The 13,086-nt window shown below is 60.4% G+C and overlaps 2 protein-coding genes across 2 annotated transcripts in view; one reads left to right on the forward strand and one right to left on the reverse strand.

Annotated features, from left to right (window-relative positions):
- CYTH1 (cytohesin 1) overlaps positions 1-13,086 on the forward strand; it is a gene marked incomplete at its 3' end in the record, with an annotated part of 375,946 nt that overhangs the window by 77,080 nt on the left and 285,780 nt on the right. The window lies entirely within an intron of this gene.
- ENGASE (endo-beta-N-acetylglucosaminidase) lies at positions 4,050-12,442 on the reverse strand (the record flags this gene model as incomplete). The annotated part of the gene is made up of 14 exons (XM_079725131.1): positions 4,050-4,490; positions 4,688-4,802; positions 5,075-5,180; positions 5,639-5,787; positions 6,154-6,344; positions 6,525-6,633; positions 6,965-7,068; positions 8,005-8,170; positions 8,453-8,601; positions 9,139-9,296; positions 10,102-10,250; positions 11,241-11,442; positions 11,588-11,655; positions 12,321-12,442. 14 exons carry the CDS (start codon positions 12,440-12,442, stop codon positions 4,071-4,073), a joined length of 2,208 nt encoding a protein of 735 aa, XP_079581257.1. The 3' UTR covers positions 4,050-4,070.

Here is a 13,086-nt window from a genome sequence, read left to right on the forward strand (position 1 = left end):
CTTGGCTGCCAACTGTGCCAGCGGAGGGACGGCTGGGCGGGCGTGGGGACGGGGGCTGCTTTTCATCTCGGGGCTTCGGCTGTGCCCAGTCACCCTGTGTCTTGCGCTCTGGGCCCCGGCTACCCCTCCTGCCGCGCCGCCAACACCTGTGTCCTGCGAACCTGGGGAGGAGTTTGCAGCCACTGGAGGCTGTCCAACCAGCAGCCCTGGGGTCCGACCTCAACACCAAGGGCTGATATGTTTCCAGAACTACAGGGCACCCAGGCCCCCTCCCTCCACATGAGGGGGCTCTGGCTGCCCAGCCAGGGGTGAGGGCCTTGAGGCCGAGGTCTTGTTCCGACTGGTCGTTTCTGGTTCCCTTTCTGGAGGAGGCCCTGGGCCTGGTCCAGGAGAGGGAAGGCCAGCCTCACGCTGCAGCTGGGTCGAGCCCTCTGGCCCCTGCCCTGCAGGACCCAGTCCTGCAGAGAGGAACAGAGGGACGGGCCAGCACCTGGCTGCATGGCGAGGGTTCGGGTCACGGTGCTATGGGTCTGGACGGCACGTCCGAGCAGGGAGAGCCAGGGGTGGGGGAAGGCCTGGGCGGTCCGCAGCCCCCTCCCCTGCTCCCGGCTCAGGTCCTAGAGTCGCGGGGGCAGCAGACGGCAGGCAGCAGGGAGGAGCCGCTGGCCAGGCAGGGAGAGCTGGAGTCGGGGGAGCAACAGAAGACAACAAAAGATGTAGGCTCCCAACATGGCTCCACTGTCTCACGAAACTTAAAAAGGAAAAAAAATACACCTCACTTTATATTCAGCATCAGCTCCTGAAGCTACTGAGATGAGGCTCCTTTTCTATTCCCGTTGTACATAGCCCCGCCCTGCCTCCGGCTTCGTCCTCTGTACAGGCCCCTCCACCCTCTGCTGTTCTGGACCCTTTTCTTGCAGCAGCTCCACCCCCGGCCCTGCGCCCTCCCACCCCTCTCAACCCCGGGACTGCAGCCAGGCCCCAGGCTTCCTTTCTTACCATTCTGTATGCTTCCAAGGTGTGACCATTCAAATCAACCGCATTATTATTATTAAGATTATTAATAAAGATTTTTCTTCAAACCAGGACAACTCTTTTTGATTTGCCAGCTCCCGGGCACAGAGGGTAGAGGGCACAGAGGACCAGGACGCCCACTGTGGGTGGCCCCAGGACGGGCAGCTCCTCCCAGGAAGCCAGATGGCCAGAGGGGAGTCAGAAGACCCTCTGGGAGAGAGTCTAGAGCCCCCATGCTCTCCTCCAGACTGCCGTCTCCCCATCCCGTCCCCGGAGTCTGGAGGCAGGGCTCACACGTGCTCCCCGCAGCCTTGCCCTGTCTACCTTGCGAGCAAGGTCTGTGACGTTACCGGCAGAGTCTGGGGCAGAAGGGCCCCCCCCCGGCCCCACCGGCTGCTGAGTGCTGGCTGCTCCACACGTGTGCTTGATGACCGGTGGGGCAGACATCTGAATACAGGAGGGCCGGCTGGGCAGCTGAGGCTGGTGCCCTCAGGGATCTTGCCCACACCACTGGCTCTGCCTGTGCGCCGGGGCCCAGCCGTGGTCCCAAGGAAAGGAGCTGCCTGAAGGTAAGCCCACTGCTCCACCCCGGTGTGAGTCCCCAGCCCCGGTGCAGTGGGGTGGAGGAAAGTGGCCGCCATCCTCAACCCCCAGCCAGAAGAGGAGGGAGAGCTGGGAAGGGAAGCAGCAGAATCCAAACCCAGAGCTTGAAAGCCTTGGGCTGGTGGCTGCGATGGGAGCGGGTTCCCAACCCGAGACGCGCTGTCCACCCCACGTCTCACCAAGACCTGCGTTCTTCATTTTTCACAGCGTCGGATCATTTATTTCGGAGCGATTACACACGCCAGAGGGGCACAGGCTTAAACGCCGACATAGTATTTTCCTGCATACGAGCCTTTACCGTCGGTGGGACTGGGGACCGTGCTCTTGGAAAGCTGGGGCTGTGCGATCCCACAGCATGCCATGCTCTGCTAAACCCCCTTTTTTCTAATTGCTTGCTCACCAGACTGTGAGAAAATAATTGCCACTATAAATTTTCCCTCCTTCTCTGCATAAAATATTCGGGAAACCAGCACTTTAAAAAAAAAAAAAAGCCTCCTGAAATAAGAGCAGCTGTACTGCCCACTTCCGGGTGCCTGGTCCTGTCCCCAGCCTGCCCGCCACCTCTGGGAACTGGGGTGGGGGGCGCCAGGAGCCCCCAACCCCAGTTCCCCCAAGTTCAAAATTGGCGGGGGACTCAAAGCATTCCAGGGGGAGTCCAGGGAGCGGTTCCCCAACCCCGACAGTCTCCTGACGCTCCCGATTCACAGGGAGAATCGGGGGTGCTGGGAGACCTGTTCAGGGTCAGCCAGTGGAGGTGTCTTCCTGGCCCGCAGGAACCCTCTTCCCCCCTCTTATTAGACAAACCTATTCCCGTCCTGGGGCTGAGCTGGGCCACACGTGTGGGGCATGAAGAGTAAAACGTTCCCAATTAGGAAAGACGTAGAACCAGAGGTCCTGCGTCGGGCTGAGAAAGGGGCACGTGGGCACCCGGGAAGCAGGGCAGGTGGAGACGGAGGCAAACGTCGGCCCCGGAAGGAGAACCCCTCTGTGTCCTATGGTCCTCTCCTAATTCCGAGGACCAGGATGGATGCTGTGTGGCTGCACTGCCGCCTGGCGGCCACTTCCTTCACTGCGGCGTAAAATCAAGTCTGCTGACCCTGCGTGGCACAGGGGGCCAACCCTCCAGCTGGGAGGTCTCCCCAGAGGGTCCTGGCCCTTGGCATCGTCCACGTCAAGTAGCACAGGGGGAGGACAAGAGGAACAGGAAAGTAACCCCCATCGTTGGCCTGTGAGGCCTGGGGGTGATAGACCCCAAGAACGAGGGGCTGATGGCCTTCGTCAAAGGGTCAGGGCACAGCCCACTCAGGCCTGGAGAGCGCAGGGGAGCAGGGTTACCCAAGGCTGCGGGGTCGAGACCCCTCCCGGGAAGCCACCGCCGCGGCCCAGGTGTCAACAGGGGAGCTGTGTGGCTGGAGAAGCCATCTCTGGCTCGCCTACCCCCCTCCTCCCCGTGCAGAGCGCTGGGCAGAGGAAGGAGGGAGGTGCGGGGAGAGAGAAGGAAGCGGGAGGAAGGGGCCACAGTGGGGAGGGCCGCTGTCCCGATGCCTTGATGCTCCGGACTAACACCTGTTCGAGGGAGTGGCGGAGCTGGAGGGCGCCGACAGAGGCGGCCCGGAGCCCGCACCCAGGGCTGGGGGGCTGCTGGGTGCCCCTGAGGGCCTTCCCGGGCCCTGCCCGGCCTCCTGCTGCCCGAGCTCACTGGGCTCACCAGCTTGCACCTACGACCCAGAAGAGACGAAGCAGGACACAGGGCCGATGGGAATGCTCGGAAGTGGCTCTGGCTCAGGGGGACGGTAAACCGGGAAAGCCAGGACACGAGGTGGTCTGGCCCGGGTGCCTGCCCTGCCTGGGGCTGGTGTGACCTGGCGCAGCCTGGCCTGGGGCTCCCATTCCTGGAGAGAAGGTCCCCTAGGGACACCCTCTCAGCACTGGCAGGGGCCACTGTTCCTGAGCTACTGGCCCCACCCACCCTGCTGCTCTCCTCCCCCATTGGGGCCCCTCTATCTCATTCCCACCCTTGGAAGCGTCTCAAGGCCCTACTCCGAGGCCCTCTCGCCACAATTAAGCTCGTTCCTAATTGTCCCAACTGCAGGAATAAAAGGTCACCATTGTCAGCATAAGCGTCTTTCAGCCTATTAGGCAATACCCTTTATGGAATTTTCTAGACTAAATTTTCCCAAATCTTTTCACTTGTACCCGAAAACTGTATACTACGGAGAAGGATTAGACAAAAAGGGGGGGTCCACTCACCGCTGGAATTATCAACTCAGCAAACTGACTTCTCAGTTTTCCTATCCCAATGCCCCAACGAAGAGCCACAGCCCACAGCCTTCCGGGGCCCGTGACCTTCTGGCCCAGCCCTCGGGACTCAGGCCTTCCCCGCACACAGGTGAGGCCCCAGTGCGGAAGAAGCCTTATCCTTGAGGTGGGAGACTCTGTGCTTTAATGGTCGCTCATGTGCGGGGCGTGGAGTACAGCATGGCCGCCCTGCCCCACTCAGCCCGCGGCACCAGAAACCCCTCCTTGGGGATGGGCTCCACCAGGAACTCCACACGGCCATCCCGGCCAGGCTCTGCGGCTGCCACTGCCAGGTCCACTATCCGATACTGGTTGACAAAAGCCAGGCCCAGGAGCGTGGGCCTCTCTGGCTCCGATGGCCCCCTGCAAGGAGAGTCACCTCCTGACCCTCGGCAGCAGTGGATCCGGAAGCATCGGACGTGAGGGAGGAGGTGGGCCCAGTGCAGAGTACAGCTGAGCCGGAGCCCATCGGGGCCGCCCTCCCCCTCGGAGGCGGCCGGCTGCCAGCGCACCTGCGAGACAGTCACAGCCTGCACCTGAGGCAGAGGGGTCAGCAGGCTATTGGCATCCACCACCTGCCAGAAGAGAGAAGGCTCAGCACGGCCCGAGAGCCCAGGGCTGGTTGGAGGGCGCCTGGCCCTGCAAGGTCCACCCCCCGCACCTCTGCCCCAATCCCCCCGGGCCAGCGGAGGCAGCAGGGGGGCGCTCGGCCTCATCTGCAGCCGGACAGATGCTCTAGCCAAGCCCCAACCAGCTCCCTGAGATACCTCACCTGGATCTCTCCAAGGCGACAGACGAAGTTCTCCTCCTTCTGGCTGCCCGGAGGCCGGGAGAAATTAACGAAGAGGGCCTGCAGGAGGCAGCCCCGCAGATTCACTTCGTAGCAGCTGGGAGAGGCAAACAGAGGCCGGTCCCAAGGGGCCTCAGCTCGGCACCTTCAGACTGGCTGCTCAGAGGCCCCGAGCCACAGGGAGCTCCATCCCAAAGTGGACCCTGTGGTCTTGTGTCACTGAGCTGCCTGAAATCCGAGGGGTCGGCCCAGGGCCCCTCCATTCCCGCCAGTTCTGGGGTTTCTCGGTGGACGGTCCCTCACTCTTCAATCCCCACCCCAGCATGGCCATCCCTGGCCGAGGATTCAACAGGAAGGGGAGGGACTCACCGCTGGACCCAGCCCCCGCTGAGCTGCTGGCCGCAGCGGCCCACCCATTTGGCCAGCTTTGTCGGGGGCACCCGGAGGGGTCGGGGACTGCGCCTTGAGCTCGTTTCTGCTGAGGCAGGAGACACAAGACTTTAACAAGGAGAGTCCAAAGGAAACCGCACTGGGAGGTGTCACTGAATCGGGAGCCGGGGGCCCAGCAAGACTCCCTGGTGGCCCCAAGTGCTCTCGGCCCGATGGACTGAGGCCTCAGGAGGAGAACAGGGAGGAGAGGAGGAAAACTCAGGGATGGATGACCAGGACTGGCCCGTGGACATCCTCCCTCTCAGGGCGCAGCTGGCAGGAGACCCCCCCATAGGAGCACACCTCCAACCCCGCACCGCAGGGCCACAGCCCAGAAGTTCCAGCTGAAAGGCGAACCTCCCTGTCCAGGCCTGGACCACAGCAGTGCCCCCAACCCCAGCTGCCCCCGCACCCTGTGCAGCTCTCTAGCTTCCTCCTCCCCGAGACGTCCCCTGAGAAGGCAGAGGCCTGTAAGGAAGGAAGGAGCCAACCGCGTCCCCTCACCGCTCAGCGCCGCGATGCCTCCCACGTGACAGCTGCCTGTGTCCCCCGTGGTGAGCTCCAAAGCCACCCCCACGGCCGAAGGCCCTTCTAGCTTGTACACCATGGACAGGAAAATCTTGGGCGGCACTGGGACCTGCAGGGAGAATAACCTGGAGGAGGAAGGTCCTGTGATGAGAGGCCACAGGGAAACCGCTGGGAAGCGGGACTGTTCCGGGTCCCGTCCGCCAACTTCTCCCTCCAGGACAGGGATGGGGAGCGGGCTGCCCGCGAGGCCAGCCTCAGGTCTGTGAAAGGAAAATGCACACAAGAGTGTGCAGGTAGCTGACGCTACTCTCCTGGACACTCAGAAGCAGTGAAGATGGTAACTGTATGTTGCATGTTCTTCACACAATAAAACAAAATCCTGGCTCTGTCCTCACTCTGGCCTCTGCTGTCCACCTGCCCAGTTAGGCGACAGACATGGATGATGGCGGAAGCTGACAGGCCCTACGTCTCAGCCCCACTCACTCACCTACCTCACAGCCACGTTTCCAACCTCGGGCGGAATCAGCCCCCGGATAAGAAGAGAGCTGCCCCCATTCCAGGCGTCTGCCAGGCAGCAGTGCATCTTCACCCAGCCCCGTCCGTCCCCTTCCAGCCTGTGCTCTTCAAACAGGGGCTGGATTTCCTGGGCGCTCAGGTGGTACCAGGGCCCCACGGCCTCCTCCTGAAGAAAGAGACAGAAGTGGAGGGAGGGCAGGGGGCAGACGGAGCCATCACGCCCGAGGCCCCCTCCCACCGGTCCCAGGTGAGGACCAAAGATGAGAGAGAAGGCAGCCCCTTCGCCAAGATGCGGCACATCCGGGAAGCCCCTCGCCCCCGGCCACCCAGCACGGGACCCACGCACCTGGCCATAGCAGACTCTTCGAGTCCCCATGCCCAGGCAGAAGGAAGTGACAAAGGGCAAGGAGCAGATGCTGTGCGTGGGCAGATAGCGTCCCAGCAAACTCCAGAACCTGCGGAGAAACGCATGGAGGCTCAGGTCCACAGAGGGCTCCGTGACGCCCTGAACTCACTCTTGTGACTCCAGTCTTTCCAGCACCCCTTCCCGAGTGACTGCAGCCCCCCACTGCAAGTCTGCAGGAAGTGGTCCCTCTGGGTCCCCAACCTTTGTCTTTCCTGCATAACTAACTGGCCTCCACGACCCCCAGGAGCAGCCAGGGCAGCTGAACCCCTTGCCCTGCCTTAACCCCCACTCCCAGGGGAGCAAGGCCAAAAGCTGGCGAAATCACCTGAGACCCTCCCTGCCATGGGCCACACTCAGGCCCCGGGACGCGCAGGACTCACTTGTCCTGGTTCTGGAAGAAATCCCCCTTCTCCAAACACTCGTACACCCAGCCAGGTGCGAACAGAGCCACCGAGAACCCGTGCTTCCGGATCAGCTCCAGTGACTAGGGAGACAGCAGTCAGGGAGATGCCCCCGTCCCAGCAACCAGCGTCCACGCATGGCGACATGGGGCTTGGGGAAGCAGGGAGCCTGGAAAGGGAGGCAGGAGCCCCAGCGCCACTCTGGGCGTTTGGGGCTCATCCCTGCAGTTCTGCAGCCTCCCAGAAGAGGGCGCAGGTGGCGGGGAGGCACAGAGGGGAATGTCCGAGGGGCAGGGGCCAGCACGCGGGGTGCCCACGGAATACACGTCTCTCTCTCTCACTACACTTCACACTATATTATCAGCCTCACAGGGGGCGGAGAGAATCTTCAGTTATTGGATTGAATTTATTCACTTAAAGCTTAATTAATGAGTTGAGAACGTCCCCACGGCGCCTGGGAAGGGCAGGATTGACAGCCCCGGGACAGGCTGATTCCCCACTTATCCCACACCAGGTGCAGCAGCCCCCACGGGCCCCTCTTCTCTCTTCTCACTGCTGACACCGCCTGCCTCGCCAGAAAAGCCTCACTAGTTATCAAACCAGCAGTTCCCGCAACTGTGGGTGTTTCACCTCAGTCCTTCGCCCTGGGCTAAGGAAACACCAAAATATGCCCCCCGGCTTTCCTCTGAGTCCACGTTCTTGCTTTACAATGCTAGTTCAGTGCCCTGCAAAGCACGTAGTCCAAAAGGAAGTAAAGCTACAGATGAGACCAGCAGTCGGAAGAGGTGCTTTGGACATTAACACCTAGGTAAAAATGGTACCGTCTGACTGTAGAAATGGGCTGGAAGGTAGGATTTTAGGGCAGAGCTTGCTTCTTGGTGCCTCAGTTTCCCCACTCTGGGGAGGATCACCGCTGCCTCTCTTTCCCTTGAGGTGCACACGGCCATGAAAGGTCCACAAGAACAGCAGGCACCCAGGCCACTGCCACCACCTCCCCGGCCTCAAAGGCCACCACCCACCTTGTCCGTGTGGAACCGGCCCCCGACGACATTGCCCCGGGCGAACACATCCACTCCCACGTACACGTCGGCCAGGCGCTCCCCAGCCTGCCCCAGCATCCGCTCCAGATGTTCCTCTCGCCAGTTATAGTTGGTGAAGAAGCCATCACAGGAATCGAAGAAGACCCTGGGGGCGGCAAGGGTGGGCCGTAAAGCCCGGGCCTTCTCCCCTCAAGCACCTGCATCCGCTCAGCCCACAGACTGCGGGCTGCCTCCGGGACCCAGCCCACAGACTGTGGCCCGTAAAGCTGGGCACGGCCGGGCTGACCAGGCGCTCCTTCTCTCTGGTGGTGCTCGGGGTATCAGACAACTCTGCCCGTCCCTCACTTTCCCCAAGGCAGCCATGCCGGAAGGCAGAGGGAGCTCCTGCCCCTGTCCAGGGGCCCAGGCCGCCCTCCTGCAGGCTCACCTGTTGTGCTCGTTGAGCTCATCCTGCCATGTGAGTTGCCCGCTGCTCACCACGCTGTCATACCAGAGCACCAGGCCCCTGGGGACCTGTTGATGCAGCTCAGTGGTCAGGTACCGGAGGAAGTGGGGCACGTTCCCCACGGCGGCCAGCTGGAGACAGGGAAGGAGACAGACCTTCCGTGAGGCCCAGAGAGGTCTGTCATGAGAAGCGCCTGGCACAGGACAGACAGGAGGACACTTAACCCCAGAGGCAAACGGGTCCTGGTCCCAGAAGCCCCTCAGCCCCACGGCTGCCGAGCAGAGGGTCCAGCCAGAGGTCCGACTTTCCGTTCTTTCTGAAGCAGGAAGGACATGGACTCAGCAATCAGGAGAAGATAAAACGCAATGAATGCGGAGGGCAGCGTGAAGAGGAAGCCACACATGCGGCCCAAGCAGAGACCGAGGAGGAATAAAGGGCCGCCTTGAAGGAGCCAGAGAAGCAAAGCTCAGCGGGCAAGGTTTCTGGACACTGCGCTGGAGAACATCCATCTCCCTGTGAAGTGGCAGAGGCATAGGAGCCGGCTTTAACTGAGACGGAGGAAGTGCTGCCGTAGCAGGGACCAGCCTGGTGAGGCCGAGGAGTGCAATGGAGGGTCCCCGCGGGGCACAGGGGCTGGCGGGCCAGGCGCCAGGGGCAGGCTTGCTCACACTCAGAGAGTTCTCGATGTTGATCAGCCAGCCATCGAATCGGAAAAACTGGGCAATCAGGACCAGCTGCCGGGCCACCGCCCGGTATGAGCGCTCGTCCCCAGCCAGGAAGGCCTCACAGAGCCGCTCCCCTTCTTTCCATTCGGTGATGAAAGTCCCTGTGGGACGGGAGAGAAACAAGGTCGGGCCCGGGGATCATTTCCCCTCTGACCCAGCAGTTCCCAAGGTGTGGTTCCTGCACCAGCACTGTCGCCTGCAAACTTATTAGAATTTCAAATTCCCAGCGTCCCCAGATATCAAATGAATCAGATACCCTGGGGGCAGGGCCCCAAAATCAGTGTTAGACAAGCCAATAAATGATTTGGATGCAGGAGAAAGCTTGAGGAGCACTGCTCTCCCCAGGGGTGGACCACCTACAGCCTGTATCCAGCCCCCCACCTCTTCTTGTAAAAATGGTTTTATTGGATCACAGCCCAGCCCATTTGTTTGTCTATTGTCTGTGGGGGCTATTGTCTCTCTGGCAGTTCCAATAGTGACCCAGTGGCCTGGAAAGCTGAAAATATTTACTATCTGGTCCTTTCCAGAAAAAGTTTGGCTTTGCCTGTCCTAACCCATCAAGGCAGGTAAGGAGCTCTACCCACTAAGCAGCAGCCGAAGCCCAAGCTCTTTCTTTTTTTTTTTTTTTTTTTTTTTTTTTTTGCAGTACGCGGGCTTCTCACTGCCGCGGCCTCTCCCGTTGCGGAGCACAGGCTCTGGACGCGCAGGCTCAGCGGCCATGGCTCACGGGCCCAGCCTCTCCGCGGCATGCAGGATCTTCCCGGACTGGGGCATGAACCCGTGTCCCCTGCATCAGCAGGCAGACTCTCAACCACTGCACCACCAGGGAAGCCCAGCCCAAGCCCTTTCATCACTGGGTCACCTGGCAGGTGTGCCAACAAGTCTGGCAGGGTTGGAGGCTCTTACCCAGCACACAGACCCCATGCCTGTGGGCAGCATTGGTCCAGCCTACCGGGGGGATGGTGACCGTGTGATGGCTGAAGTACACAAAAACGTCGATGTACTGCCAGTGGTAGAAGGAATAGGGGCTCTGCGTGGCTGAGCCCTGAATAAACCTAGTGAAGAAAGAGAACAAAGTCACGACCCAGAAACAGACAAGGACATGACGACCCCGTGGTGAAAAGAGAGGGCAATGGTGAGTGAGTGAAGATTCTCTTCAGTTCCATCCGGTCGGCACTAACGGCAAGCTTGCTGTGAGCCAGGCCCTGCCTAATGACTGGGCTGAAAAGCAGCATCAGGCCACAGCCCGGATGTTGAGAGGGTCGGTCGTGAGGGAAACGTTTTCACCAGGCCGTGCAGGTACCCCCCATGGGACCCGATGGACTGAGCGTGTTTAGCCTCAACAAGCAGACAAACACAGGACAGAAGGAAAGAGACGGGGAGGGGCTCGTGCAGAGCTCCCGTGCCTGGGGTCCCACTCTATTCTGAGGTCAGCAGTTCCCCAGGAAACAGCCTGCCTGCAGGTAAGGTTGGGGTTGACAACCACGTGAGCTACACCCGAGGTTACATCACCCGCCTCTGTCTGTACCTTGATGGCCAGCTCTGACTCAAGCCTTCCCCAACAATCGTCATGTCCAAGATTGTTTTATGGACGTTTAAGATATCTAAGCTGACCCCGCAGCAACCTGGAGGAAGTGCCCCCGGCTGCGGGGGTAGGGAGTGGAACGACTCCAGAGCCAGTGGGCCAAGATGGAAGGGAGCTCGAGTGAGGATGAAGAAAAGAAATCAGCTGAAGAACCAAGTTTCTGGGCCAGGCCATCTGAAGAGGGTCCCGGCTGTGGTGCCCTCTCCAGCCTCCCGGACTTCAGGTGCAGGTAGTCCCCAGAATCAAACAGTTTCAGAGCTGAAAGAGGCGTCAGCTATTGCCTAATCCAGTGCCCTCTTCTTACAGACAAAACAAGGAGGCCTGAGTTCCTCTCCCAGGTGATGGCAGTGTGGGCTGATGCCCCACCTCCTGACTCCCCATCCGGTGCTCCTTCTGCCACACGGCACGCTCCCTCCCCTCCATCCCCTCCCGCCAGGCGATGCCCTCGCAGTGTCCTCACTTGTCATCCAGGTACCCGCCCATCATGTCATGGCACACCAAAGTCCGGGGCCTCCTGCTGCTCAGAGGGGGCTGCCGACACTCGGGGGGCCCTAAGGCCACGTTAAAGCCATCCTCCACGTCGGGCGTCCACGCCAAGAGTTCCTCCAGGGAAGACAAGTAAAAGCTGATGGGTTTGGTGGTGTCCTTGTCATAATATCGAACTGGTTCAGAGGAGGGAAACAGCGAGGAATCAGTGGAAATTATGGGATTAATAACAGAAAACTTGAGGGGGGGAGGGGACAGCCCTGTCCAGAAGCTCCAAGAGTGAACACGGACACAAGTGTTCAGAGCCTCGGTCCTTCTCACCTGGCAAAGGGTCTGGGGTAAAACTGACCACTTCTCGAAAGACTGCTTCTTCTTGAGCCTCTTCAATTCTAAGCAAAGAAAGAGTTAAATTTTTTTTAAATAAAAGGGTAAAGAAAAAGAGCACTTTGAAGCCAACAGACCAGCCCGCACTTAGACATGCAGGGGGAGATGTCCTCTGGCTTACATTTTTTAATGCAAACTATGGAAACGTGCCTTTGCCCATTCTGTTCCCTCAAACTGGAACACCCTTCTGTCCATCCTCCACCTACTGAAATCCTCCACCTCCTCAAAGACCAGTTCAGATGTCCCCGCTCCAGGCACCAACCCCTTTCCTGCCCAGCATGGGCACGAATAATCCTAATTACACACGCTGGCCTGCCCTGAGCAATTAAAAATGCCACGCTCGGAACCTCTGCGCAGATCCACCGCCAGGGGTGGGAGGCACGATCAACGAATTTCGCAGATGAGGATGTCGAAGCTTCCCGCCAGGGCGCCAGGATTCCCAGCCTGGCCCGCTGCTGAGGTCGCATCCCGGTTCCGAGACTCTGTCCGTGCCTGCTGCTGTGCGGGCTGGGGCGGCGCGGACAGGGGGCTTGGGGGCCGAAGATTGCTGTCCTGCGCCCGGAGCTCCCAGCGCGCCTCCCGGGGCCTGGGCCGGGCGCCCATCGACTCTGGCCCCACTGCCCGGCCGCGGGACTGGGCCGCAGGATTCGCCCACCGGTCTCTTACCCACCTCCTCTGCGGCAGCCGCACGCCTGGCTGGGGATCCCGCTGCTCCTTCACGGTCGCCGGCGCCCGCAGCCGCCGGTCCCGCCGCCGCGCAGCCGCCCGGGCCCGGGTGCCCGCGGCCTCCATGACGTTGCCCCGCCCACGCCGCCCGGCAGCCCGGCTACCGGCCAATCGCAGGCTGGAACCCGCCCCTGACTCCGCCAGCCGGCCAATGGGGACTTCTCGGCGCTGCTGCCCCGCCCCGACTGGGCTCCGGTGGGACTCCTGGCTCGCGCTACGGGCTGGCTCACCTGCCGCAGGGCCTTTGTAGCGGAGGAAGGTCTGGGGGCGGGGCCTGTGGCGGGGCGGGGCCGAGACGAGGGGCGGGGCGGGGGCGGGGTCTGAGCCCAGGGCTCCGGAAAACACCTTTGTACCAGTTCTGGCCTCGCCAGCCTCCTTTTTCAGATGAGCGATCTCCCGAGGTCATAAAGTCAGCAAATTGTAGAAGCGATATCTGAACTCAATTCGTCTAGTCCCTATTCAAAGATAATTTTCAGAAAAAGGTGAAATAATAATTCTCATTCAGGTATAAATATAGACAAATGTTAAAGACTGTCCTATTCGTTAATCAGCGAAGGAACCAGACAGGTATTATAACCAGTTCAAAAGTGAATTTAAAAAGAGAGCCTTTTATAGATCAGGAATATTGAAATGAGAACGTTAATAGAGGCAGAATGAGTTTTTCCACAGGAGTGGGGGGTGGGCAAGATCACTGAACGTCTGGACAAGAC

This window comes from Hyperoodon ampullatus (genome assembly GCF_949752795.1).
Source record: "Hyperoodon ampullatus genome assembly, chromosome: 19".
Classification (NCBI taxonomy): Eukaryota; Metazoa; Chordata; class Mammalia; order Artiodactyla; family Ziphiidae; genus Hyperoodon; species Hyperoodon ampullatus.